This window comes from Salpingoeca rosetta (assembly GCF_000188695.1).
Source record: "Salpingoeca rosetta unplaced genomic scaffold supercont1.13, whole genome shotgun sequence".
Classification (NCBI taxonomy): Eukaryota; class Choanoflagellata; order Craspedida; family Salpingoecidae; genus Salpingoeca; species Salpingoeca rosetta.
The window spans coordinates 1,337,751-1,365,665 of NW_004754921.1; the positions used below are offsets into that span (position 1 = coordinate 1,337,751).

The 27,915-nt window shown below is 56.2% G+C and overlaps 6 protein-coding genes across 6 annotated transcripts in view; 3 read left to right on the top strand and 3 right to left on the bottom strand.

Moving 5' to 3' along the window:
* PTSG_05723 (uncharacterized protein) overlaps positions 1-7,044 on the bottom strand; it is a gene marked incomplete at both ends in the record, with an annotated part of 8,460 nt that extends 1,416 nt beyond the window's left edge. Inside the window, 8 exons of the mRNA XM_004993531.1 lie at positions 196-1,347; positions 1,698-2,856; positions 3,110-3,180; positions 3,457-3,504; positions 3,723-3,953; positions 4,258-4,355; positions 4,757-5,600; positions 5,926-7,044. Of these exons, the coding sequence (XP_004993588.1) occupies positions 196-1,347; positions 1,698-2,856; positions 3,110-3,180; positions 3,457-3,504; positions 3,723-3,953; positions 4,258-4,355; positions 4,757-5,600; positions 5,926-7,044 (4,722 nt within the window). The remainder of the gene's footprint in view (positions 1-195; positions 1,348-1,697; positions 2,857-3,109; positions 3,181-3,456; positions 3,505-3,722; positions 3,954-4,257; positions 4,356-4,756; positions 5,601-5,925) is intronic.
* An 809-nt stretch (positions 7,045-7,853) lies between these two features.
* On the top strand, positions 7,854-15,385 carry PTSG_05724 (uncharacterized protein; the record flags this gene model as incomplete). Its single annotated transcript, XM_004993532.1, has 9 exons — positions 7,854-8,189; positions 8,391-8,852; positions 9,229-10,066; positions 10,315-10,412; positions 10,664-10,894; positions 11,121-11,159; positions 11,420-11,490; positions 11,802-12,876; positions 13,265-15,385. 9 exons carry the CDS (start codon positions 7,854-7,856, stop codon positions 15,383-15,385), a joined length of 5,271 nt encoding a protein of 1,756 aa, XP_004993589.1.
* A 521-nt stretch (positions 15,386-15,906) lies between these two features.
* On the bottom strand, positions 15,907-18,213 carry PTSG_05725 (uncharacterized protein). Its single transcript, XM_004993533.1, has 6 exons — positions 17,973-18,213; positions 17,677-17,699; positions 17,358-17,448; positions 16,855-16,990; positions 16,549-16,654; positions 15,907-16,202 (listed from the first exon to the last, which is right to left on the bottom strand). The coding sequence occupies exons 1-6, from the start codon at positions 18,082-18,084 to the stop codon at positions 16,116-16,118; spliced, it is 555 nt and encodes a 184-aa protein (XP_004993590.1). The 5' UTR covers positions 18,085-18,213; the 3' UTR covers positions 15,907-16,115.
* Positions 18,214-19,210: 997 nt separating this feature from the next.
* Positions 19,211-19,622, top strand: PTSG_12351 (uncharacterized protein; the record flags this gene model as incomplete). The annotated part of the gene is made up of 2 exons (XM_004993534.1): positions 19,211-19,464; positions 19,523-19,622. The coding sequence occupies 2 exons, from the start codon at positions 19,211-19,213 to the stop codon at positions 19,620-19,622; spliced, it is 354 nt and encodes a 117-aa protein (XP_004993591.1).
* Positions 19,623-20,758: 1,136 nt separating this feature from the next.
* On the top strand, positions 20,759-21,352 carry PTSG_12352 (uncharacterized protein; the record flags this gene model as incomplete). The annotated part of the gene is made up of 2 exons (XM_004993535.1): positions 20,759-20,923; positions 21,008-21,352. 2 exons carry the CDS (start codon positions 20,759-20,761, stop codon positions 21,350-21,352), a joined length of 510 nt encoding a protein of 169 aa, XP_004993592.1.
* A 1,171-nt stretch (positions 21,353-22,523) lies between these two features.
* Positions 22,524-26,954, bottom strand: PTSG_05726 (uncharacterized protein; the record flags this gene model as incomplete). Its single annotated transcript, XM_004993536.1, has 7 exons — positions 22,524-22,570; positions 22,744-22,812; positions 22,975-23,046; positions 23,417-23,505; positions 23,761-23,781; positions 24,025-25,979; positions 26,304-26,954. The coding sequence occupies 7 exons, from the start codon at positions 26,952-26,954 to the stop codon at positions 22,524-22,526; spliced, it is 2,904 nt and encodes a 967-aa protein (XP_004993593.1).
* Positions 26,955-27,915: the final 961 nt, after the last annotated feature.

Sequence of the window (27,915 nt, forward strand, 5' to 3'; positions counted from 1 at the left end):
GTGTTGTTGTTGTGTTGTTGTTGTTGTTGTTGTTGTTGTCTGTTGTTGTTGTTGTTGTTGTTGTTGTTGTTGTTGTTGTTGTTGTTGTTGTTGTTGTTGTTGTTGTTGTTGTTGTTGTTGTTGTTGTTGTTGTTGGTTGCGCTCGATGCGCAGCTGCTCGATAATCTGCCTGCATGCCCACTTCCACCGCTGCACAGCCTCGTGCTGCACGTAGATGTCATCGTAGCAGTACTTGAGCACCCACAGCACAAAGCCCGGGCTTGGCTGGCGACCTTTCATCACATTGCCATACGCTTGCAGCAGCTTCTTCTCTGCCTGGAAGAGCTTCTGCCGTCGCCGCGCTCGCAGCATCACCTGCGATACCTCCTTCAATGGAACGTACACCACAAATGACGAATGATCATCCGCAATTTGCGCGCTTTCCTGGCTGCTCGTTCTGCTGCTCTCGTTGTTGTCATGTGCACAAATTCCGCTGTCGGCTCTCTGACTAGAGGGCGTAGTTGCCATGCTTCTCTTGTCCGCCGCTTGGTTGGCGTCTCCGCCGTCTTTTTGCTCGCCTCGCGCACGACTGCCGCCTCGAGCACGAAGAAGTGGCGTGCGGGACCCGCCACTTCCTCCGCTGTCGCCACAAACGCCGTGCTGAACACGATCTTCAAGATCATTGTCATCGTCTCGGGGTTGCACGGTGAAGGAAAACGTGGTCACGAGCTTCCGCACTTCGTGCTCCTTCGAGTGCACGCGGTTGATGCGGAGAATGGCGCCGCGCGCCTTTGGCACGGCCTTGGCCAGGTCTTCCAGACGCAAGAACAGGTATGCGACGCCCAGGAACAGCAGCATAAAGCCGAAGATGGCCAGTTGAAATACGCCCACGGGGATGGTGTCAAAGCCAAAGTCCTCCAGGTAGTAGGCGGGAGACCCAAGCATGCACGCAGCAGTCGGTAAGACGCCCGACTCTTTGTGGCAGTTGGAAGGCACGCCGTCCTGCGACACGCGCGCCAGCGAAGCAAACGTGTAGAAGAAGGGCGAGATGTAGTAGAACGCCTCCTGTGGCGGTGGCGCGTCCGCTGGGCCAACAAAGTAGCCGCTGAAGACGCCAGCCATTCCAACAAATGCCGAGTACATGGTGAGCATGAAGTCGTTGCCCTGGTTGAAGTGGTACGCAACACCGGCCATGCCGCACATCCACGCCGCCGCGATTCCAAGCGTTTCCATCTGCAGCACCGCAATGGCGGTGAGGCGCGCGGCGCTCACGTGTCCTCCAAAGGCGCAGATGTAGATCACAACGATGGAGATGGTCGTCAGGGGGATGGCAACTGCGGCCAAGTAGCTGAAGGATGCAACGACCACCTGTGTCAATGTGCGGCAATGTGGTTGGTTGAGAAGTCACATACGCTTGTGTGCGAATGTGCGCTGGGGATGCATTGCACAAGGAGCACGTGCAAAACGTTTGTCAAGATAACGGCCTCACCATTCATACGAATGCACACTTGCACACCAACTACTATTACCAGCAACAAGTACACATGCGCAAGCGCACACATGAACCAACCAACACACATGCAATCGCTTCACACATACACACACACACACACAGTCGCACTCACACACGCAACGCAGTCTTTCACGCACACTCCCACAGGCACCCACGCACGCACGCTCATACACACACACGCGCGCGCGCCCTCAAGTGCAAGTACCTGAAGTGACGAGACAGTCTTGTGCTTCTTTTCCAGGCGGAATGCGTTGAATGTGTTAATGAGGCTGGCAGAGAACGTGAAGTTGACAAGGAGGGGAAACGTGTACATGATGCTGAAGTGGGTGCTTCCGAGTACAAACGCCGGGTTTGCATCAAAGTACAGCCAAGACATGTAGATCATGCTCAGCAGCAACTGCACCATCAGGTTTGAACGCAGCTGCCTCGCCATCTCCCGCTGGTATCTGCTGATGAGGGCACGGACACAAAACCACCAGCCCGTGGCGCCGTGCATGTTGTGGGTGACAGCGATTGTGCTTCCACCGGTGCCCCCTTCGTGTGTGTTGCCCTGGCGCCAACCTTTGCGCAGCGTGAACTTCTTGCTCAGCCAGTTGTCTCCGCTGTGCTGTGAATCGGGCACACCCCGACCACCACCACGAGTGGTGCTGATGATGCCGTGGCTGCTGCCGTCGCCACCGCTGTTCGTGTGCTTGTTCTCACGGAACTGCTTCTTGGTTAGGTCGTTGCTGTTGCCGTAAACATCGCGCACACGCTTGCTGTGAGACTGAGGGGCTGGAACGGACAAGTGCGTGCCGCGTTTGCCTGTTGGTGATGTCGAAGACACGGGTGTCGAGGCCGACAGTGCGGGCGCGACCGTGTGCTTGCTGCTGATCAGTGCAGAGGAGGATGAGGATGAGGAAGCGGCTGTGCTTGGTGGCGCACTGTACTGCACCCGTGCCCGCGTCAGCCAAATCTCCCGCACGCGTGCCGCCGCCTTGCGAATGGCGCGCTCAACTCGCTTTCGCACCCCCGTTGTTTCGAGGCTGGCCATGACTGCTTCCTCATTCTCCTCCCGCTGCATCTCGTCGAGAATGAGATCCGCCGGGTTCTGGTTCGCGCTCGAGGCTTCGGTACTGGATTTGCTGGCGTTGCTGGTGTCGCTGCGTGGCTGGACGCAGTCACGCCACTTGCCCGCCAGCTCAACCATCGCACTTGGTTCCCCAGTTCCAATCAGATGCCCGTTCTTCATGAGGATGACGCGGTGGAACATGTGGAACACCTCCGAGCGCGGCTGGTGAATGGAGATGATGACGGTGTTTCCGCGCTCAGCAAACGCCCGCAGCCACCGAATTAGGTCCAGTGTACCGGTTGAATCGAGGCCGCTGTGTGTGTGTGTGTGTGTGTGTGTGTGTGTGTGTGTGTGTGTGTGTGTGTGTGTGTGTGTGTGTGTGTGTGGGTGTGTGGGTGTGTGGGTGTGTGTGGGTGTGTGTGGGTGTATTGAGAGATGAAAAGGGGAGAGTAGGTTACATGCGCACAGCAATGAGTATGTGGCAAACTCAACGACACAAAACACACCCACAAGCCCACGACACATCAATCGCGCAACCACACATGCACAAAACCCGCCCACACCACCTTGTTGGCTCGTCCATGGCCAGGACAACCGGGTCTAGCAGGAGCTCCATTGCAACCGCCAATTTGCGTTTCTGCCGCGCAAAACGCACCAACCATAGCATCGCGTCAATCCGATAACGTACGTCACACGTAGGCCGTGCGGGGCTCAACAAACATGTCCCACATGACATGATCACACACGAACGTGATCGACCCAAGCAGCAACACACATCGGAATGCGCGCAAACACACACACACACACACACAAACCGAGCATGTTGTGATCCGATGCTCACACACACTCGCACTCGCACACACACTCGCACTCGCACACACACTCGCACTCGCACACACACACACACACACACCTGTCCTCCGCTCAAACCGCCAGATGCTGCGTGCTTGTTGCCAACGATCTTCACGCACAACAGGGCATGCGAAGGCACATTGTGCATAATGCAGCCCTTCAGTATACAATCACACTCACAGACCACACAGAGTACACACAGAGTGCACAAACGCACGCACGCACACACACACACACACGCCTCACCTTCTGCACACAGCACACAGCACACAACACGCACACATTCACGTGCACTCACCACCCTCACACTCTCCCCAAAGCACGCACCGTGTCGAGGTGAGCACCGAGGCCGACGGTATGGAGGGTGGAGAGCGCCTTGGCCAGGCGTAACTTCAGTGGCATGGAGGCTGGCAGGCGCAGCAGGGCAGCGTACATCATGTTCTCCTTCACAGTCAGAGACGGGAAATATGCACCGCCATATTGCGGCACAAACCCCACGCGCACGCGAAGGCTTTTGTACTCATCGCTCGTCCGCAACAGCCGCCCATTCACGTACACCTTTAACAGCAAGAGGGACATGTACAGTTGGGCGGCGTGGTGGGAGGTGATGGAAGTGGTGCAAGTGGTGAGAAGTGGCGGTTCGAGTGAACATCATGGCGTGGGAACAACAGAGCAGTCAAGGCAACCGCATAGTTGTGCAGTCCTCAGTGGTACGTGCATGGTTGGTGCTCAGGTACCATACCATCAACACAGATACGACAAGAAACACACGCAAGAACCACACAAGAAACTCAGGCATGTGTGCATATATGCAGACGCTCATATGTGCAGACACTCATGCAAACCAAGCGCTGTCACAAACCTGGCCGTTTCTGTTGTTGGACGGGATCAACCCTGCCATGGATTTCAAGAGCGTGGTCTTTCCACAGCCAGATGGACCAAGAATCGCCGTCATTTCCCCTGCACAGATGAAAGCACACGAGCAAGCACGAGGCGACGTGAGTGCAACAGCAGCGATACAGACGCGTAGCTGTTCTTCGTCTTCAAAGCTACACTGCTGCTGCATGCGCACAATCAACCACAACACCTGATCACGCATGCACATAAGCACACTCCAGTACAGCGGACCCACCCAGTGCGTGCATTTAAACACACACACGTACAGAGCCACACACACGCACACACACACACACTCACTCACTCACTCCCACACACACACACACACACACACACACTCACTCACTCCCCCCCCCCACACACACTCACACTCACACACTCACACACACGCATAGCCCCACTTAGACCCCCAACACACACGCACACACACACACACACACACAGATGCGCAAAGCGAAACGCACAAGGGTTGACAAAGGCGCTGATGTCATGAAGGAGCTGGCGCTTGTGCGTGTGCGTCCAGACGTTCAGTCCATACATTGCAATGCTGAGATGCTGTGCCTTCCAGGGATACAGCAGCACATCAGGGTCGGCATCGTACAGCTCAGCTGCCTCCAACGCTTCTAAATGCGGCGTGTGGATGGTATCCCGTGCCCCGCCTTGCTCGCTCGCGCTCTCGTGCACCAGCTGCTTAAGGAGGGTACGGTGCTGGCGAAACTTGTACCAAGCACACACGTTGCACATGAACAGCACGACAATGACAAGGATGAAGAAGGCCATGCAAAGGATCGGCAACAGGGAACCATCGGTCCATAGCCACTCGTCTTCGCTGGTGAGGATGCTGAGCACGGGCGGACACATGGGATCGCAGTCCACCCCTCGACACGCCGGGAAAGATGTGAGGTGCAAGTGCTGAGTGTCGGTGCTGCTGCTGTTGCTGTTGTTCGTGGTGGCGGGGCTGGTTGCCAGCCACCATCTGTTCACGAACGCGGGCATCGCCACATTGCCGTTGGCAAAGTATGTGTGCCACATGTCCAAGACGAAGGTGAACTGAAACATGCCATTCCTCACCACCCCGTCGTCTGCCTGCCTATCTCCAACCATGACGAGAAATCCGTGGTGGAAACAGGGCGACACAAACACGCTCAGAGCCGACACCTGCTGGATAGCCCGCTTGACCTGTGCCAAGGCAACACCGCCATACTCTTCCGCGAAACTCATCACCTCAGCCAATTCGCTCAGGCTTGGTTTGCTCTGAAGCAGCATTCTCTCGTACCGCTTCACCCCCTCAGCACCAGCATTGAATCCCTATTGTGTGTGCAAGTGTATGGGGAAAAGGGTAGGTGGGTGTGTGTGTGTGTGTGTGTGTGTGTGTGTGTGAGTGAGTGTGTGTGTGCGAGTGTATGCGTCAGCAAGAGGGTGTACACGAATTCATGCGAGTGCGTGCATGAGTATGAGTTTGTGTGTTTGCGTGTTCGCATGCGTGTGTGCGCATACGACAACGCAAACAGCATGACTGCAGTGCTGACCTGGCAACCACACAAACCACCCAGGGAGGCGCACCAACACCTGCACGCCCTCACCACAAATCCAGACAACCAAGAACGCGCACTCAAGCATGGCACACACGAACCAGAAACAGCGTGTAAGGGTCGTATTTAGACGTGAGGAGAAGAACCGGAAACGCTGGGTTGTGTGCGTGCAAAGCTCGCAGGCTGCACTGCACCTCGGCGCAGCAAGGAACAGGGTAGCCTTGGGACGACACTTGACCACACAAGTCGGCGAGCGCCGCAAAGTAGTCTCGCTGCCATGAGGAAGTGACGGATAAGCCCGTGGCGTTGCCGTTGGCTTGAGTGACGCTGGCAGCAAATGCGTCCAAGCTTGCGTGAACGCGACCGGGCGATGCATAGAAGGACAGAAGGTCCTGATTTGTGAGCAGGGCCTCCTCCAAGATGCCATCCTGGTTCACAAACCAAGACGAGTCGACCAGCAGCTGCAGCTGAGCACCTCGCAGCCACACCATGGTGCTGTTGCTGTGTGAGCTGTTGGTGCCATGGGAGGGCTGCTGCGCCAGCGTGGACAACAGCGCATAAGCATGGGCCACAGCAGCAGTGCCACCAGCAGAGGTGCCGCTGAGCAGAACGCGCGTGGCTGGCGTGTTGGCGTGCGCGGAGTCGAGCCACTCAAGCGCGGCCATGATGTTAAGAGCGCCCCGAAACCGCAATGCAGCCAACTTCCTCGAGCTTTGAGTCGCTGTATCGCCATCACCGCCGCTTGATGGTTCAACGGGAATGTCGTCTGCCCGTGCACCGAGAAACAGGTCTTGCGAGCAGTAGGGCAGGTACACTTTGTTGGCGTCGTGAAAGGCGGGGTTCAAGGCCGCGTCATGGGAGAAGAGGCCACCAAGATCCCAAGCCTCGTACGCGGTCGGGGACTCCTTTGAGGACATGAGACGGGGGCTACTGCTGAAGCGCGTGCGTGCCTCGTCGATCGAGCGGGACAGGGCGCCTCCCTGCAGGAACAGGATCCAGATGCTTGAGTTGTCGCGTCGCTCCACGAAGAAGGTGTACGGGGTGCCATCCGCACAGCTGCTGGGATATGTCCGGGCGTCGCTGTCCTTCAGTTGCACCTTCTCCATTTGTACGCCGCCGGCGCACGCATGTTGCTGTTGCGTCAGCGCAAGGACCACGACGAGAGCGACAGCATGTCTCAGGAGCCCACGAGAAACGGTTCCTCGGCGTACTGTGTACATCAAGCCTGATACAGCGTGGCACTCGCGTCTGTCTGTGTAACATGAAAATCAACCACACAGAACACGAGTGGCTTGGCTTGTTTTGTGTGGGTGTGGGTGTGGGTGTGTGTGTGCGTGCGTGCGTGATGTGTGGTGTTTGTTTGCTTGTGTGGTGTTTGCTCGTTTGTGTGTTTGGTCGGTATGGTGCGTTGACAGAGGGAACGCGTACAGGTGAAAAGGATAAAACAAAGAGAGGGACCTCGGGCATCTGGCTTGCCCTTGAGCCCGTTTTGATGTATGACATCATGCTATGCGAGATGTGAAAGGCAAGCAACCCGCTCCCCAACGCAGCAACGCCACTCACACACACACACACACACACACACACACACACACACACACACACACACACACACACACACACACACACACACACACACACACACACACACACACACACACATACATACATACAAACACGCGCAAACATACACGCGCAAATACACACACACACACAAGAAAGGAGCCGAAGCAAGCTTGGCAGCTGTGAGGTGGTATCGTTGTTTGTCGTGTGCTTGTGCTTGGGCAGATGTGTCTCACCGGCCACAACAACAATGCACACCAGGGCGAGAGGTCATGCGCAGATGGCTGCTTTCATCTTCACGGTGCTGTTGATCATCATCAACAACAACGTGCAGTATGGGGCTCACGCGCAGCACGCGGGCAGCTCAGCATCAGTAACAACAACGGCAACATATCCGCTACCTGGCGCTGGTGCAAGCACAACAACGAGCATCAACAACACAAACGTCTCCCACACCTCCGGCCACATGCCGGCATCGGCAGAGGCAGGCCCAGTTGTTCCGGTACAAGTCCGCTCCATCATCAGTAACGCATCGGCCACAAACTGCAGGTGCTTCGACGGCAGTGCCTATCAGTATTGGTACGTGCCCGGTAACGCCAATGCAACGACCACTGCAAACTTGACGTGGGTACTGTACTTCCAAGGCGGACCCACCTTACAGTCCCTCCGTGATGTTGACCATATTGCGGATGAGTACTTGAGCGTGCCAGACTTGGAGGACGTGCTGCTTGACGGCGACTTTGGAGACGCATTGTCCAGCAACGAAGACATCAACCCACACCTCGCCAGCGCAACCAAAGCCGTCCTGCCGTACTGTCATTTGGATGCATGGACAGGAGCAAGCGACGATGCACACAGCCCCAATGACACTGCCACAAGCACATCATCATCATCATCATCATCATCATCATCATCATCATCATCATCATCATCATCATCATCATCACCGCCACCTGCGGAACCTGTTTTCCAAGGGTTCACATGCACGCTTCGTGTGATTCAGGACATGCTTGCCCTCAACGAGCAGCCGCCGGAGCGGGTGGTCGTTGTGGCGCGTGGCTTCAATGGTGCAGGTGCGCTCGCACATGCGACTGCCTTGGCAAGTGCCCTGAAGCAGCCACCATGGAATGGTGCCACCCAACGGCTCTGGCTGGTGCTGGATGACGTTTGGTACACGGATCACGACAACATTTTGCAGGAGAGCCTGCTGTCTGTGGAAGACACCATCAGCTTCTACAACCCACCCAATCAAACCACAGCCCCTGTCAACATGCCTGCGTGGGAGGAAACGTACCGAAATGAGTTTGCGCGGCTGTGCCGCAACAACACGCTTCTCAGTGACAATCACGCCATTCTGCCCTGCTGCCTGGACCCGGCCTGTCTCTTGCAAGAACTTCACGCCGCCACAGACAAGGCGCGTGTGGCGCTGCTCTCCTCCAAATACAACCCCTACCCCATGTTCCTGGTATGTTCCTGGGCTGATTGCTTTAGTTGTTGCGGTGTGGTTGGGTTCCTGGTGGTGGGTGGGTGAGTGTGTGGGTGAGTGTGGTTTGTTCAAGTATGATGATGGCTTTCTAATGCCTTGTTTGGGCGCATGTTTGTACACCCGCATTATGCGCCATGTGCACGCAATGCAACACACACAAACACAAACATGCACACACACAAATACACACAAACACAAACTGACACAATCATGCATACACGCAAGCACACACACGCACACATACATGCCCGGACACAGAAATGCAAGTTCCTTGGGCTCTCCTGTCTGCTCACACCACATCTTTGACACTCCTCGACCCCCTCTCAACTTGTGACATGCCGCTGTGTCCTTGCAGGGCTTGTTGAGGGGCGCAAGTGCCACTCAGGCGTTTGACTACCTGACAGAATCGCAGCTGTCCACCGTTCAGCAGCTGTCGGACCTCAGCAACTTCTTTGAGGAGCACGCCGGTCTTGTAGTGGAACAGCTCACCCAGGCCACAAACAACGCAAACGTGACCCTGCCACCAATCATCACGCTTGCGTCCCCGTGCCTGACGTATGGCACCACGGCCCAGACGCAGCTTGATTTTCAGCCCGATGGCGTGCTGGACCCCTCCCTCCTCTCGAGCAGCGCCGTTGTCAGCTCGTGGAATGTTGTGTTTCCGGGCACGAACACGTCGACACGAGACACTGTCATGGACTGGCTTCTCCGACAGGACGCGCCCTCCGCCTTCCTCGCCCCTGCTTGCAAGGGTGTTGCGTGTGACCCAAGCTGCCCCAACATCATCGGTAGCGGCTTGACGGCAAGCCCAAGCCAGTGGCTGTCCGTGATTGACTTTGCCGTCATCGTGTTTGTCGGCACGCTGCTGGCTGCTGGCGTCATCACTGGTCAGATCGCCTGGCTGCGCACGCGCTTCCTCATGCGGAAGCTGACAAGACTCGAGCTCATGCCTCTGCTCACGGCCACCCACGCCCATAAGCGCAACTCCAAGCCGCATCGCATGTCGTCCCACGTGCGTCGCGTCTTCCGCAAGCGCCACCTCACCAAGCGATCAGAGGTCCTGCGCAACCAACTCTTTACGCGGCTGGAGCGGTCGCAGCGCATCGGCCTTGCAGCAGACGGCCTCAGCTACTGGACTCCCGGCGAAAACAGCAAGCAGATTCTTCACAACGTCTCCGTCTTTGCCAATCCCGGTGTGTGTGTGTATGTGTGTGACGGTGCGTGTGTGTGTGTGTGTGTGTGTGCGTCTTGTGCGTGTGGGTGTACGTGCGTACTTGTGTACTCGAGTGTGGTTGTACTCTTGAGTGCATACACTTTCTGGTGTACGTGCCTGCAAGAACCACCTTCATGTCTGTCGCTCAACATGTGTCTTTCTTCTTCATCCTCTGTTACCGGCGTGTTATCGCCTCTTGACGTCGGTTGTCTGCGCAACTGCCACCAGGCCAAATCACCGCCATCATGGGCCCGTCCGGTTGCGGAAAGACGACGCTCATGGACGTCTTAATTGGGCGGCGCAAAGTCGGCAAGATACGCGGAAAGGTGGGGACATTTTGTGCGTGTGTGCTCGTGTGTATGTGTGTGTGTTGGTGTGTGTGTTTGTGCGTACATGCATGTGTGTGTGTGTGCACCTGCATCGTTAGGAGCTCCCTGTCGTCGTTGCTTGTGTGTGTGCGTGTGTGGTTGTGTGTGCGTGTGTGCGTGTGTTTGCATCGTTGGGTCTGGGTGAAACCAGCAAGTCACTTAGCGACGGCTCTCAAGTCACGTGCTTTCCTTGCCTTGCTATTGAACAGTGCATGATCAACGGCTGCGAACTGCACCACAAGTACGAGGAGCGGACGCTGAAGCATCGCGTGGCGTATGTCGAGCAGTTGTGTGGCGCCTATTTCAACGACATGACTGTCAGGGAAAACGCAATGTTCAACGCCATGCTTCGTCTTCCATCGTCCATGCCAACAGAGGAGAAGCTCGTTCGTGCTCTCTCTGCCCTGAAGACAGTCAACCTCCTCCAGTTCGCAGACCAGGTACGCACACATGGCCGTGTCGCAGTACCCATGCGTGCGGCGCTCTCTGTGCGTACTACTGTGACGAGTTGTGGGTGCTCGAGTGTGGCGTTGTGTTTGAGAATGTGTGTGAGGGTGGTGTGTGAGTGTGGCGTGAGTTCCTGCGGGACTGTTGGCGATGTACTACGAGCGCTTGTGCGGCACTGTGTGCACCCGTCACATGTATTCACAAATGCACTTGTTGTAGATCGTGGACACTGGTTCTGGGGGCCTCAGCGGTGGACAGGTGAGCTGATGGTGAAGTTGTCTGCGTCGACGTTGTTCCTGACTGTCGCATATTCCCGTTGCCAACACTGACTATGTCGCTGTCGTGCCTGCGCTCCGCCTTCTTTGATCGCATGCATGCACACACTTGCATGAACACGCATGTATGCGTTTGTCCGTTTGTGCTCCGTACCCGTGCACACGCACCAGCACGTTCGTGACCACACTCGTATGTTCATCACACCCAAATGCATTCTCATGCATCCGCCCATACATGCACAGAAACGCCGCTTGGCCGTTGCAATGGAGCTCTTGCTTGACCCGGCTGTCCTGGCCATGGACGAGCCAACAAGGTACAGTGGGCGGGTCTTGTGCGTGCGTGCGTGTGTGTGTGTGTGGGTGAGTGTGTGTGTGTGTGTTGGTGTGTGTGTGTGTGCTGCTACTGCTGCTGGTTGGTGTGATTCGTGCCGTGGACTGCGTGGATAGTGTTTCGTTTACACTGTTGAAAACGAGTTGGTACAGATACAGGCGCACTTACATGTGTGGTTTGTACATGTCTACCAACCCCCTCACCAAGTGTCAACAAACACACCACAACCACACAACCACATTCGTACATACATACGCGCACACACGCACGCGCACACACATACACGACTTGCAGCGGTCTTGATTCCAATGGCACGTGGGATTTTATGAACTGGCTGTGGGACTTTGCGCGGACAGGACGGACAATTGTTGTTTCCATCCACCAGCCACGCTCGGAGGTGTTCCACATGTTCCACCGCGTGATTCTCATGAAGAAAGGCCACGTTGCTGCCTTTGACAAGCCACAAAACCTCGTGAACCTTGCAAACGCGTGGCGTGCAAAGGCGGAACGCAAGCGCCTGCCCAAGATGGCAAGCTTGGCAGAGGGCCTCAATCCGGCGGACTTTGTGCTGGACCAAGTGAAGCGACCCGACCTCCACCACATTGTCATCAGCTCGTTCGACCGCACGCGCACACGTGCTCGTGTTGAACGCAGCATCCGGCGTGCCGTGAGCATGCTCAATGCAGCGCGGGACACCCTTGCGTACCATCTGGGCGTGTTGCGCCACAGGAAGCACGAACTGAAGCGACTGCTGCACGGCAGCTCTCTGAGCATGAGCAACAGCAACGATCAGCAACAGCAGCAACACGGTCGGCAACCACATGACCAGCAGCAACATCAGGATTCACTCGATGGCGTCAAAGGGCCAAGGCACTCAGACGATCAGTCTGCAAGTGCTGCAGTCTGTGGTGATGGCGATGGCGGAAATGGCGATGATACTGAGGGGTTACACCGTTCACACCAGGACGAGGTCGTGGAACGCGTGGTGGACAGCAGTGATGTTGCAGACATTCTCGATCGAATCCGCGACAACCTGCATCGCTCCGAGAAAGACCTGTATCTGCCAAACGGGGAGGACATACTCACCACGGCGCATGCACCGCTGCGTGTGCTGTTGCTCACGGGCCGCTTCCTGAAACGCCTGCCGTCGTCTTTCTTCGTGGTGATGGCGCTGAAGGTCCTGGCGAACGCACTTGGCTACTCGTGGCTGTACAGCAACGCGCAGGCTGCATACGTGGTGCTGTCATGTAACTTCTCTCTCATGTTTGGATTTCCCTTCCTCCTCGCCAACTCGTTTGGGTCTCGCATCATGACGTACCTCGAAGCATTTCGCCTCGAGGCCCAGATCGGCGTCGTCAACGCGTTTGAGGTGTGGTTGTTTGTGCGCTTGCGTGCGTGCGCGCACTTGCGTGTGTGTAAGTGTGCGTGTGTGTAAGCTGTGAGTGTGCGTGTGTGTTGTTTGCTTGTGGGCTGGCATGCGTTTGTACGTGGTGGTTTGCTTGCTTGCGCGTGAGTGTGTATGTATGCGTGTGAGCACGCGCATTTGCATGCAAGCTTGTTCCTTCGTTTACCTGTCTATACATGCGTTGGCTTGCTCGCTCTTGTGTGTGTGTGTGCGCAAACACCTTCCATGCTGAGCTTGAACCTTTGTGTTGAAGCTTCACTACTTGTCTTATTTGTCCTGCTCCCATGTGTGTGTGTACCGATGGATGCTCATCCCCGTTGTACACCGCGCCTGTACAACACCATTCTTGTAGGTGATTCTCGGCATGTTCATTGCAATGAGTGCCAGCGTGCTGCCCCTCTGTCTTGCGCTGTACACCGTTGTGTACGGCATTGTCTACTGGGACGCCTTTGAGCTTGAGCGTGTGCTGGGGACTTCCCTCATCCAGCTCCTCAACGTGCAGGTGCTCAACGCACTATTCCTTGCGCTGTGCGGTCTGTGCCACCGCAACAGCCTGAGCGCGCGCCATGCCCTTGCTTACTTCACCTCCATCGTGGGCGTGTTTGCTGCGCTGAGCGGGTTCCTTGTCTCCCCCGGCGACGCCACAGATCCGCAGCTGGTTCTCTACCACACGTCTCCGCTCTACTTTGTGTTCAGCGCAGCAGCCAAGATGGGGCTCAACGGCCTGAGCCTGGTGTCGTGCCAGGAAGAGGCTGGGGTGCTGGCCAGCTTCGTGTGCGAGGCGCAGTCGCCGTCGGGTGTGCTGTCGCTCCGAGGATACGACACGGTCAGTGTTGGCCTGATGCTGCTGGCGCTGCTTGGATGGAACATCTTGCTGCTGATTGTGGCAGCCATGGCCATCAGTGAATCCCCACTGCCTGCTCTGCGACTGTCACGCGATCACCCGTCTGTGTGGCGGAAAATGAGCAAACAGCGCATCGAGCAGCACGGCCAGCGCTACCTCATCAGCTTCATTGCGTCGTCCGGCAATGGCAATGCGAATAACCCACCGGCAACCACATCAACATCGTCGTTATCGTCAACAACAACAACAGCGCCATCGCCGCCAAGAGCTACAAGCAGTTTCAAGTCTTCCGCGCCCACGTCTGCAGAGCATCGCCCATCGCTCCCCGTGGTAGACGAGGACGATGCAGGCCACGTGTTTGTGCTGCCCGCGGTGAAGCGGCTGACGCGCCCAAGGGGCTTCTTCTCACACTCCACCCAGTCCTCCATTCGCTTCAAGCATCACCCGCAGCGTCACCACCATCACCACCATCACCACCACCAGCATGCAAGCCGCCGGTCCACGATGATGAGTGACGACCTGGTGTCCGTGCACCACAGACCCTCGATGCTGCTGCCTGTTGCCGAGGTGGCGGAGGAGGGTGAGGAGGAGGCGAAGGAGGAGGAGCAGCCGGGTGCTATGCAGCACGCCAGACAGGGCGAGCGCGAAGGGCTGATATTGGATGGCGGTGTCATGCCTGATGATACCGCGGCCCGCACATACCCAAAGTGGAGCAGCGTCGGCAGCAACGGCAGCAGCGTTGGCGGCTTTGACACTGGAGGCACAGCCACGCCCAGCCTGGCGCACGCGGACGGCACAACCCAGCTGGCAGCCACGCAATCCCACCGCAACCCGCGCCCGTCCATTGCCGCGCCAGCAGCGGCAGCCGGGATGATGCAGGCGCGTGCAATGGGCAGCCTGTCGTCGATCGGAGCCGAGCTGCGCGGCCTGGCTACTCACGACGCCGGGTGGGAGGATGTGCGACGGGCAAGTGTGCTGGATCTGATGGACCTGCCAAGCTCGGACGATGAAGACGACGATGACGATGAGCAAGACCTGCAGACGGCGCAGAACGAGATGCTGATGGCCATCTCGGGCGTGCTCGGGCAGCACTCCACGCGCGCCGTGCACTCGTGGCTCACGCAGCGAGAGAAGAACACGTCGGCGTTGCTGGAGATGCTGGCAAACCCGCGGAACCGCTGGCAGCGGGCCGTGTACCAGCTGCTCAAGAAGGGCGCGCTGCAAGCGGGCGCACCACAACAACAAGAAGCAGAAGAAGAGGCGCAGCTACACCAGGCGCACCGTCAACAACAGCAAGAGCAGTGGCAACACGAGACACCAGCAGCGAGTGTGCCTGGTGTGCCGCCTCAGGACAGCGGCGTCTGCGGTGTGGATGATGTGCCCGCGCACCCCCGTGCATCAAAGAGAGTCGTGGACTTCTCGCTGCCCGCAACACACAGCATTGGCTCGTATGATGAGAATGATCGTGGAGACGGGCACAAGGCAGCCCACGCTGATAAAAACGACAACAGTGACAACAAGGAAGACGAAGGTGGCAGCGGTGTTCGACAAACGAGTGTGTCGGCCGTCCGCGGTCCAATGCGGAGGAGGAGGGCGCGGATGTATGGCCGTCGTGCCACGCAAGTGTGACGGGCGTGTGTGTGTGTGTGTGTTTTGCGTGTGCTAGTGTGTGTGTGTGTGTGTGTGTGTGTGTGTGTGTGTGTGTGTGTGTGTGTGTGTGTGTGTGTGTGTGTGTGTGTGTGTGTGTGTGTGTGTGTGACGCGGGGGGGGGGGGTGCGCGCGTGTGTGGATGTGTTTGCGTGTGATAATGTGTGTGTGTGTGTGTGTGTGATAGTGTGTGTGTGTGTGAATGTGTTTGCGTGTGATAATGTGTGTGTGTGTGATTGCATGACATGAACTTGGTTTTAGGGTGTTGAATGCACTGCTGGTCAGAGCACGTGGGATGTTTCTTTGTGGTTGCTTCGCCTGATTAACTGAACGTATGCATGTTGTTGCTGGATCGCGTGCACATGAGAGTATTTTGATCATATCCTCTGTTGGTTCCCTCACATACACATTAGCTCTCCCTCGTGCAACTCACACCACCAAATATGTGTGTGTGTGTGTGTGTGGACTCACACAAAAGGACTGTCGTTCTGAGCCATGGATGATTGAGGTTTGGAGTGTAGTAATTTGGCGTGGGCACGCCGTCACAACAAGTTGGTGGGAAAGCAGTGGACTGTAAACAGCGCAGTCACAGGAGCACACACATCCATGCAGGCAACAGAAGCACGGGCACGGTGCCAGTCAGTGCAGGGAGAGAAAAAACAACATGGAAGGTGGTGGGTGGTGTGTGGAAAGTGGGTGGCAGGTGACGTGTTTAGGCGTCCAGCTTGGCCTCCTTGGCAAGGAAGGTGGCGCAGCCGTTGGCAATGATGCCGGCGTCACGCGTGCAGCGGGACTTGACCTGGCGGTGATGGTGATGATGGCGGTGGTAGTGGTTGGCAACGGGGGGGGGGGGAGTTGAGAATTGGGACATGCCATGGCAAAGGTTCATGCACACACACGAAAAGGCAACGCCACAACGTAAACCACACACACACACACACATACATACATACATACATACATACATACATACATACATACATACACACACACACACACATACATACATACACCTACACCCACACAAACACACACAAACACACACATACATACATACATACATACATACATACATACATACATACATACATACATACATACATACAAACAAACACACACAGCACACGCACAGACTCAGAACACACCTGACGGCACCAGAGGGTGCCACGGACGTCGCTGGCGGCCTTGCTCCAGTCGTGCTGCTTGATCAGGCTGATGAAGGTGGTGAAGGACGACATACCGGCATAGCCGCTGTGGGGAAGAAGAAAGAGACGGGGGAGGGATGGTGACGAGGTGTGAGGAACAGAACAGGGAAAACAAAGCACCGCAGCATCAAAGCAGCAACAAGCAGAGAAAGGCACGGACAGGCAGAGGGAGAAACAGAGACACAGAGACAAGAAGCCGCACACACACACACACACACACACACACACACAGAGAACACGACGTACAGGTTGTAGGTCATGTCCGTGACGACGGCGTCGATGCAGGAGCACTGGTTGCCGAAGATGCGGCGGGCATTCGTGGAGGCAGCAGACACCTCACCGGCGAGGAGCTCGTTGCACTGGGTCTGGGAAAGGCAGCCACCTGAAGCCGCAACAGCACCAAGTCAAGCATGTCACGAAGAAGAAGAAGAAGAAGAGCAAGAAGAAGAACAAGAAGAAGAAGAAGAAGAAGAAGAAGAACAACAACAACAACAACAACAACAACAACAACAACAACAACAACAACAACAACAACAACAACAACAACAACAACAACAACAACAACAACAACAACAACAACAACAACAACAACAACAACAACAACAACAACAACAACAACAACAACAAGGAGAAGAAGGCTTCACAAGACCGCGCCCCGCCGGAGCAGCAAGCAGGCAAAAAAGGAGAGGCAAACAAACAGCAAAAGCCACGACGACATGTGGGCGCACAGCACGCCTCAACTAACTGACCGTGGTTGTACACCTGGTCCCAGTTGCCGCCAACAGCCTGCACCTTGGACTTGGCGCCCGCGGCGTCCAGGTTGAAGCCATAGCAGATGGTCTGCAATGGGCACAGCGCGTGTGCGTGTGTGTGTGTGTGTTTGGGGTCAGTCACAGTGACGAGTGTGGACATGGATGATGCGCCTGTGGAGGCAGGGCAAAGCCGATAGGGTAATCAAGCACACATACACACACACATTCACAGACTCACACACACACGCGCACATATTCACAGACGCACACACATACGCACACATGTGTCCCACAGACACACTTAAGCTCGCCGCACCTTGTGACCGGTGGTATCCACGTCTGATGGAAGCGCAGAGCATGTGTGTGTGGATGGGTGTGACATGGGAGATAGTGAGCACAGTTGGAAGAAAGCGTAACGCGGTGCATTTCTCCTGTGAACCGACACGTCCGCGTACTCAGCACAACGTCATCACCATCCACCAGTCACCTACAACACCCAAACACAAACAAGGCAACGCACAAAACAAGCAGCACGCGAACACACGCACGCACACGCACAAAAACAAAAACACCGAAGCAAAACAACGCACACACTACACAGGCCACGCTTACAGGTGCAAGGGCGGTAACCCTCAGCCTGCTTGATGAGGTTGGTGGCAGACTCGCATGCCATGGAGGCAGTGGCGAGCGCCGCAACAAGCACAACAGCAGCAATCACACGCATCGTGGCTGGTGGGAGAGGGTGATGGTGGTGGCAAAGTTGGTTCTGGCTGTGGGAAAACAAGTGAGTGAGAGAGATTGTGGAGGAAGAAGACAAAACAAAAACAGGCAGGCCGTGTTTGGACTACACTTTATGTTGACGTTTTTAACAAGAGGCTAGACTGAATTCAGACTTACACACGTTTGGTCCGTTTTTCGTTTTGTTGGTTGGTGTTTCGTTTTGAGGGCACGAACGAAGGTTTTCGCACACAACCACCACCCCACGTGCCACTCTTCCTTCCTGTTCTGCCACTGCCCTGGAAGCCACAGCAGCCCAACCAAAGTCCTGCGGCGTTCCTTCTCCCTCATCATGGGCATGATGAAAGAGAGAACGCATGCGTGATGGCTGCAGCCACCAAGCAAGCCAAGCAGTGTGCCCCTTGCGTGAGCCTTGTCAGCCCTTGCGTTTCGTTGAGTTGGGCTGTCTGTTTCGCCACCCACACACTTCCAACTTCCAAGAACAACCACCTTTGCCAACCAACCAAAGACTACTGCCAGGGTTTCATCAGACAAGCGTTTTCGCCTGCCAAAACTCGCACCAGCACAGCAGACAGACAGACAGACCATCCAGCAGCAGCAGCATGAGCAAAGCGCCAGCGTGATGTCAATGCATTTATCACACCATACCACACACCACACCTCACCGCGCTCAATCTCGGCGTGCCAGGGCTTCCCAACACACGCGCCCGCCGACAGTGGTTGATGTTTAGTTCTCCTGTGATCAGCCTGAACAACGAAGAGCAGCTGCCGTTCCACAACCAACACACACAACACAAGCGACCGAGCAACCAACCCACCAACCCACCAAGCAAGCAGACAAGCAAACAACAGCGCACTCATTTCATCAACACGCTGACAGCTCCCTTGTACACCGAGGTGCTGGCCTTTCTCGGCGTGCTCTCTCAAACGCAGTCGCTCGCCCTTCGCTGCGCTCAACAGACCCGCTTCGACTCCATTGACAAAATCCCTTCCCCCCCCCCTCCCTTTCTGATTCACGTCATTCGATCGTGCTTCTCTCCCAGCTCTCCATCCGATCACCAAGCACAGCCAGCCGCGTTTCTTTCCCCCCCCCCCAGCTCTATCGCACCGAAATGCTTCGCCACGGCGGCATGAGCGAGATGGTGCAGCATCTTCCCCCGCCACCGAGCACGGAGCTCACCATGTTTGCAGAGGATTTGCCCCTGCAGCTCCACGCTCAGGTTGCTACAGCAGGCCAAGCCTTCAGCTTTGGCTTCGACGACGACGACGACGATGACCATGTTGATGATGACAGCAGCAGCACAGACTCCTTTGACGTGCAGGATGAGATTAACCGGCAGCTACTCAAGCTGGAACAAATGAAGCGGTTTGCGATGCAGCCCCAACAACATGCCCTGAACCATCATCATGATCAACGACAGCAGCTTAAACCACAACAGCTACAGCACCAACAATCACAACGGCAGCAGCAGCAACACGAACCAAACCATCAGCACCAGCACCAGCACCAAGCGCCACCGCTGAGCGCGAATGCAAAGACTTGCCCAATTCTTGCTCGTGCTGACGAGGGTGCTGTATCTTGCTCATCAGGAACGTCATCGTCATCCTCCGCGCCGGCGACGGCAACGCCCCGGCTCCACCAGCAAGCGCACACTCAACCACCTCCCTCCTCCTCATCGCCGTTGAAGCCATTTCCCCAGACCCACCGCCTCCAGCATCACGAGCAGCGCCAACAGTCGCCACGCCTGTCCCCGTTTTCGCGATTGCACGAACCAGATCCGCGGCAGCAGGATTCGGCCCCCCTGACAACAACCCCGCCCAACGCGCAAAGAAAACGGGGCACCACCGGCAGTGTGGAGGTTACCGCACGTGCAACCACGCACAACGGGTTCAGTCCACCGCCGACTACCTCACACATGCCAGCACAACACGCCCCGCTCCAGTTCCAGCCGTTTGCTGGAGCAACAAAGGGATCAGTGCTGCCTGCAAGCACGAGCAGCAGCGACCCCAGCGCGGCAGCCACAGCAGCACCTGCAACTGCGTGGCTGTCAACACGAGGTGGTGCTGAAAGCAACCAGCGACGCTCATCACTGCAGAAGGAGATTGATCACTTTTTCTCCACACCAGACATCACAATGGAGCTCTCTGGTCTCGGGTCGCTGCCTCCGCTTGATAACTGCGGAAGCGTGTGGTGGTCGCCAGCACCGTCATCACCGCTACTGCCCCAGTCGTCGTCGCACGCGGCAGACGCAGGGACGGGGCTACCACAGCCCATGCTGTTGCAACAGCAACCACAGCAGCAACAAGGCTTGCAACAACAACAACAACAACAACAACAACAACGACAGCAGCAACGACAGCAGCAACAAGACCTGCAGCATCAAGGCTTGCAACAACAACAACGACAGCAGCAACAATGCCTCCTGCCACAACAACAACAACAACAACAACAACAACAACAACAACAACAACAACAACAACAACAACAACAACAACAACAACAACAACAACAACAACAACAGCAGCAGCAGCAGCACAGGTTGGTGTCAGAGCCAGTGCGTGCACGAATGTCGTCACCTCCAATTCCCGTCAACCACACTAGCACCATGCCAAAACCAGCAGCGGTGCCACCAGTAGCGACAACGCCAACAAACCTCGCGATGGATGCCGCTTTTGGCACTGCTGCCACTGCACTCAACCAAGACACGTTGAACGTGTCACCGTCTCCCCTCAGACCAATCGCGTCTCCTGTTCCAAGCCAGCAGCAGACACACCAACAGCGTGCCCACACACTGCACTTCCACAACGGCAACATCAGCAACGACGTCAGCAGCAACAGCAATAACAGCAGCACTGCGAGTGCCGTTGCTTGCACTCTGCCGAAGCCACCACCTGCACGCGTGGTGCAGTGCCCCGTGTGCGGTGGCCGTGGCCGCAAGAGTCGTCACAAGGTGTGCGGCTGCTGCTACAGCGGCGTCTTCAACGACATCAACAAGTACCTTCGCCACAACGCGCACGTGGTTGCACAGGGTTCATTGACTGTGGATGAGCTGGCGGTTGGCCTCAAGGCCATGCCGCGTGGGTGCCGCAACGGCTACACATGCACGCAGGCTGCATTCTCGGGACCCAAGGAAACACGATGCACACGCTGCCGCAGCGTATTTGCGTGCTCTGCTGTTCCAAAGTTTGCACACATGCTTCTGCGTCGCGCCATTCTCAACGCACGAAAGCAAGCTGCTCGCATGTCAACCTGAACTTTGCACTTTGGTGTGTGTGTGTATGTGTGTGTGTATGTGTGTGTGTGTGTGTGTGTTTGTGTGTGTGTGTGTTGGGTGGTTGAGTTAGGTTTGGCTTGTGTCTGCTTCAGGATAGCATCGTTTCCTTTCTGCCTGTGCATTGCGCTACTTTGCGGTTTGTGCCTCCGCCGCGACCTTCTCCTCATTTCCCTCGTCCTCTTCCTCCTTCCCCCTCCTGTTCCGCACGTGTTTCTCTTTCTTCCTTTCCTCTTCTTCTTGACTGTGCATGGTCAGTGCTTTTGCTGTGCTGAAGCTGCATTGCGTGCTCTGATTGATTAAACCTTGTACAAAAACTACGACACACTGACTGCTTGACCCGGAGCAATGCGACACAAACACACACAAACACAGACACAGACACACAGACACACACACACAGACACAAACACACAGACACAAACACACAGACACAGACACAGACACAGAGACACACACACGCACATCAATCATCAGTGCTTGGTGGTGGCATCAAGGACCGGCTATCCCTGGCATGCTCTCTTCCCACACACAAGAGCAATTGTTCAGACAAGTGAATCTACTCTCCTTGGCTCCGTTCTTGTGCTTGCAAGCACCCGAGTACCCGTGTACCTGCAGTGCGCAGTAAAGACACTGAAAGGCAATGCGTCGATGGCGTGGGGGGTTTGTTCTTCATTGTGGACCAGACTGTTGTTGCCTGAGGTGACACAACAATGCCGCCTCCATGCACAGTGCGCATGCACAAGCCAATACGTGCATACGTGTTGAATACAGGGGCGGCGCAAGAATGGAACACACAGCCTACATGAAAACAAGTCCGCAAAGGCACAAGCTAACTTACAACAGGTCTAAGTTGTCATCACAATCGAGGAAACGGCTACAGCGCAAGTGCACACACGGGTATATAGTAGCAAAGTAGAAGGAAGGATAACGAGGGGTGAGGAGAGTTGAGTATGGTCGTCGTCGTCGTCGTTATTGTTGTTGTTGTTGCTGTTGTTGTTGTTGTTGTTGTTGTTGTTGTTGTTGTTGTTGTTGTTGTTGTTGTGGTTGTTGTGGTTGCTGTTGTTGTTGCTGTTGTCGTCATCGAGACGCTGCGATGATGAGGCGCACGGGCCAATTGCGGTGCCCATGCTGACGGAAAGGACGTGGCCGTTCAGTCTGACGTTGGAAGCACTTTCCGTTCGCGTTGTCGCTCAATCACTGTGCAGCAGCAAGCACACACACGCAGGAAGAAGAACGTGAGTTGAAGATCCATCACAGTTTTGGGGGCTGGCCTCGGCAGTGCAACGAAAGCGGGTCCACAACAAACAGATCTCACACACACACATAATCACACATAATTATCATACACACACATACACACACACACACACGTTGCCGGACGAGTGCGGGGCATGTGCGGGTCAGGGCAATGGACCGACAGCGGGTGCACTTGTTGTCCTCTGCGTGAGTTGTTGCGTTGCCATCCACCGAACAGTGACACACAGCAGAAGGGGCCTTTGTGAGCTAACAACGAGAAGCAGCAGCAGAGGCAGGCAATGTTTCCTGTGTCGAAGAGTCGAGGGCACAACCCAGCAACGTACATGTTTGCTTGTTTTGCTCACCATTGTCGTATTTGTATGCGTTGGGTGTACACCGGTAATTGTTGGTGCATCCGCGAGATACCGATTGTAAATCTGCACACGCACACATGTGGTTCATTGTGACATGGTCATGATGATACCCCACATTAGCATCACAAGTCCGGAAGGACAAAGGGTAGCCACCAAGCGACTTTCCACACACACACACACACACACACACACACACACATACTGACATGTCTACACACACACACACACACACACACGCACACGCACACACGCACACGCACACACACGCACACATACTGACATGTCTACACACACACACACACACACACACACGCACACATACTGACATGCCTGCCCACACACATGCCCATGCGGTCGCATGCATACCTCAGAGTGGGCATGTTTCGACACAACTCAGCACATCACAACAACACATCACAACTCGCGTACGTACGTGATACGAAAGCTTGCAGGTCTGGGTCTGTGTCTGGTGTGTACTCGGGATGGTTTCGTAGCACTTTGCCAATGTCGTTGTAGACACCCCTGAGATGACGATGCGCAGAGTTGCGACGTAGGTGTGAGTGAATGTGTGTGTGTGTGTGAATGTGTGTGTGTGAATGTGTGTGTGTGTGTGTAGCAAACACGGTAACGGTAAGGATTAAACATGAGTGAGCTGAGAGAGCGATGACGGCTGCTATAGTCGTGTCACAAACATGCATGTTGATGCAAACAACACTGCAAGCGTAACCCGTGGACAGCTCACAATCAATCAATCAATATCACTCGTGCTAAACTCACCCGTAGCAGAGACGACACACTCTGTGAAGGAGAAGGGTGGGCGTGGTGAAAAAGGAGAGGTTCGTTTTAACACGAGCGTGAGCTAACGTGAAGGATATCAGTGGCAGGCGTTGAAATCCGGCAAGATCGCATCCAGACCGAAACACGCATACACACACACACACATACACACACACGCACACGCACACACACATGCACACACACACACACACACACACACACACACACACACACACACACACGCGCGCGCGCACAGCTACATACCTGTTGTAGGAGCGCCTGCCGGGTCCTTGGCAGATGGGGCACTGCATGCGCTTGGACTGGTTCTTGTAGAACCAGCCTTCGCGAACTGTCCGTGCCCGCCCAACACCCGCGTGCTGCCGCCGTCGTTGCTGTGGCTGGTCACCATCAATATGCTCAACACCATCACCCTCACCAGTACCCTCATCACCGTCTGTTGTGCCAGGCGTGTGGCGTGTGCTGCGTCTTCTAGGGCGCCTGCGCCTTCTTTGTTTTCTTTGCGTGTGGTTGTGGTGGTCTCCAGGACAATGCACGCCATCGTTGCACTCACCGCCATCCCCGACGCCGTCAATCCCATCAATGCCATCGATCCCATCAATGCCATCGATCCCATCAATGCCATCGATTCCATCAATGTGGTCGTCATAATCACCAATGCCATAATTGTCACCATCGCCACCACCACCACCACCACCAACATCACCACCGCCAACACCAACATCATCATCATTACCAACACGGCCTGCATTGCCGTCACCAACACCATCGTTCTGCTGCAGCATAAGCTCGCCATCCTCCAATGCATGCGCCAGACGCATGTTGTCGTCGCCGTCATCACCATCACCATCACCATCACCATCACCATCACCATCACCATCACCATCACCACCATCACCATCAAGCACACCCAGCCCTAGAGCACTGCCGATGCTGCCGTTGTTGTCAGTGTTGCCAGTCCTGGTGCCTTGGACATGATGGAATGCGTGTGCCAGGGCCTGCATCGTGTCAGTACGCCCTTCAGTCGGCGCTGACTGCGTGGGCGGTGTACTTGCTGCAACGCCAGCAAGCGTCGGTTCATGCAGCTGCTGGTGGAGCTGCCATGGGAAATGGAGCGGCAGGGGCAACGGAAGTTGTTGCTGGTGTTGCTGTGGCGGTGGAGCAATGTTGCCTTCGTCGAGATCAGCTTCAGCAAGGCTGCCGCGGGGCAACCCTTGTTCGTCAGCATCAGCTGCTGACAGGAATGCCGCTTTGGTGTCAGGCAGCCCGGCGCTTGTTGAGTGTATACGCCGCTTCCCCTGCTGCTTCCCCGCAAACCCGCTACTGTTGGTGTTGTTGGTGTTGTTGGTGTTGCTGCTGCGGCCACTGGCGCTCGCAGTGCCTGCCGTATCCGTTGTTTGGTTCGATGGGCGGGGCTGCCTACGCTGTGACCGTGTGGGCACAGCAGTAGCAGGCTGCGGCAGCGGTTCCATGGTGCTGGACAGATACGGCATGACGGGCGCGAGTGGTGTTGGTGCTGCATTGGGGTGCGCCTGGGCTGAGGGTTGTGCAGGCACACCCACGTGCTGCGGCCACCCAACATGCTGTTGTTGCTGCTGTTCCAGCGTCTGTTGTGGGGAGAAAAACTGAAGAAGCGCAAGCAAGGCGTCGTTCGGCAGCTGGTCCTGACGATGGGCGTTGCCTGCAGGCACGGTGGATAGCGCAAGACCGCCCCCAACCAACCCAGTTGCCGTTGACGGTGCAGGCGCTTGCTGTTGCTGCTGCTGCTGGTGCTGGTGCTGGTGCTGCCGTTGCTGGTACTGTTGTTGTGGTTGTTGTTGCGCTGTGGCAGGGGGGTTGACTAGTGAAGAGGGGGAGGATGATGACGGGTGCGGGGTGCGCACAGGCGCACTGCCATTGGTGCTCCACCGCACCAACGATGCAGCGGGTATCGGTGTCTGCTGCACCTGCGCATCAACCACAGCCGGAGCGGACGTGACAGCAACCGAGTTGGGCTGGTGCTGCTGGTGCTGGCGTTGTTGTTGGTGCTGCTTGTGCTGGTGCTGCTGGTGTTCTGGCAGGGATTGGATGAAGGAGACCAAGCTGGGCGTCGTCAGCGGCGGGTTTCCTTGTGCATCGGGCTCATGATGCACGTGTGGTGCAAGCAGTGCCTCCAACACCTGCTGCAGCTGTTGTTGTTGCTGCTGCTGCTGCTGCTGCTGCTGTCGTCGTCGTTGTTGTTGTTGTTGTTGTTGTTGTTGTTGTTGTTGCTGTTGTTGTTGTTGTTGTTGTTGTTGTTGAGTGATGTGGGTTGGCGCTGCTTGCACGCCGGCCACCACCTGTCCCTGGTGTGCAGGGGCGGTTGCGCTGCTGGCCTCCCCTTCGACAGGAGCTTGCTGGGTCTTGCTTGTGGTGTCGGCTGTGCGGTCGATGGTGGTATTGCCATTGACAACACTGCCAGCGGCACTCGTGGCGCTGCTGTGGTGGGCAGGTGCGGCATGGGCGTTGTGTTTGTTGACTGTGGCTGACGCAGGGGATGGTGTCACTGCCTGCTCTGGCGGGCGTCCGTGCTGCTGAGGATGCTGAGGCTGGGACGGCTGCTGCCATGCGAGAAATGGGGATGCATCGAACGATGGCATGCTGGCAACACCAACAGCACCGTGTGCCTGTGGGATCGGTTGCTGTGAGCTTGTGGCTCTGCCGGCTTGGCCAACTTGGGTGGAAGCCCTACTCGCAACTTTTGCGTTACCCTGCTGCTGCTGCTGCTGTTGCTGTTGGAGCGCGCCCTGCAAGATCGCCAGCTGTGACAGTTGCTGGCATGCAACCAGCGCAGCCTGCGGGCTGGGCCGATTGGCACTGGTCGGGGACATGAGCCATTGTGTGAGGGTGGCAAGTGCCTGCATGTGCTGGGCGTCCGCGCCATGCCCTGTCCGAATCGCTTGCGCCTGTTGTTGCGGGTGCTGTTGTGGGTGTTGTTGTGGGTGTTGTTGTGGGTGCTGTTGCTGAATGGGATGCAGCGCTTGCGGTTGCAGGGGATCAGAAGAATGTTGTTGTTGCTGCTGCTGCCGTTGTTGTCGTTGTGAGCGGAGGAGAGTACGAGCCGTCGTGCCCGGGTCGTCCACAGCTTCGGGGGGCAACCAGCCCGCTCGACGTCGCTGCGGCTGCCGCGGTGGCTGTGTTGGCGGCGGCTTGCCCATGCTTCATGTATGTGTGCAGCGTTGTCCGAAGATCGGGCCCATGCAGAGATCAAAGCGAGTTGTTGAATGAGAACAAAGGCCGCCTTGTGGTGTGCAGGTTCACGCGCATGCGCGGACCACAATCCTGAGGCAGCCGGGCCAGCCAAATACAGGTGCGAATCAAACGCTTGTTTGGTGATGAATGGGGATGTCCTTGGAGACTGTTGCCTGTACCAGGCACGTGTGGGCGGTGCTGGTGTGGAGATGGGGCGTTTGGTATCGCGGGGGTGTGGTGTGGTGTGGTGCGACCTTTGTGTGAGCTGTTAGAAAGTGCGCACCGCCCTCTGCTCGCGCATGTGCGTGTGTGCGTGAGTGTATCTTGGCTGCTGGGGGGGGGGGGTTGCTGTGGCCGGGGTTGCTGGAGGTTGCCTCCTTGGGTGGTGGTTAGAGCTGGTGGGGCAGGTATGCAAGCAGAGGCAATGATGAAGACGCACGAGTCTGCAATGACGTGCGTGTTATGTACAAACGCGTGGGGCCACACAAAAGAACGCTGGTGTTGTTGGTGTTGGTGTTGGTGTTGGTGTTGCTGGTGCTGGTGCCGTGAGGTGTGGGTTTGTAGCGGTTGTTGTGCTATTGCTGTATCGACCGCACACACCGAGACAGACAGCCAGCCACCCGCAGTCCTGTTGGTGCAACCTGAGCGGTGGTTGCTTTGCTGTGGAGGATGATGCAAACACGCGTGCGAGTCTTCCGCGAAGGGTGACGTGGACGCAACGCAAACGCCTTTTGGACAGGGGAATCAGACGCAATGTTGCACGCTGGCCAAGCAGACAGAGGGTGTGCTTGTTGCTTCTGCGTGGTGTGGCGTATGCTTGGTGTGCGTCACTTTGGGTGGGGTCGCAACCGGTTTGAAGCGCGTCTTAAGCAAGCTTGTTGGGGCGGTGGTGGGCGAAGGTGGACGCACACCAAGCAAGCAATCAAT

Excerpts from the sequence above, each read along its gene's own strand:
- PTSG_05725 (XM_004993533.1), bottom strand. The coding sequence starts at position 18,084 with ATGCGTGTGATTGCTGCTGTTGTGCTTGTTGCGGCGCTCGCCACTGCC. Across the intron at positions 17,449-17,676 it reads TGGATACCACCGGTCACAAG|ACCATCTGCTATGGCTTCAA; the intron begins GTGCGGCGAGCT and ends TGCCCATTGCAG. Across the intron at positions 16,203-16,548 it reads GCACCCTCTGGTGCCGTCAG|GTCAAGTCCCGCTGCACGCG; the intron begins GTGTGTTCTGAG and ends CATCACCGCCAG.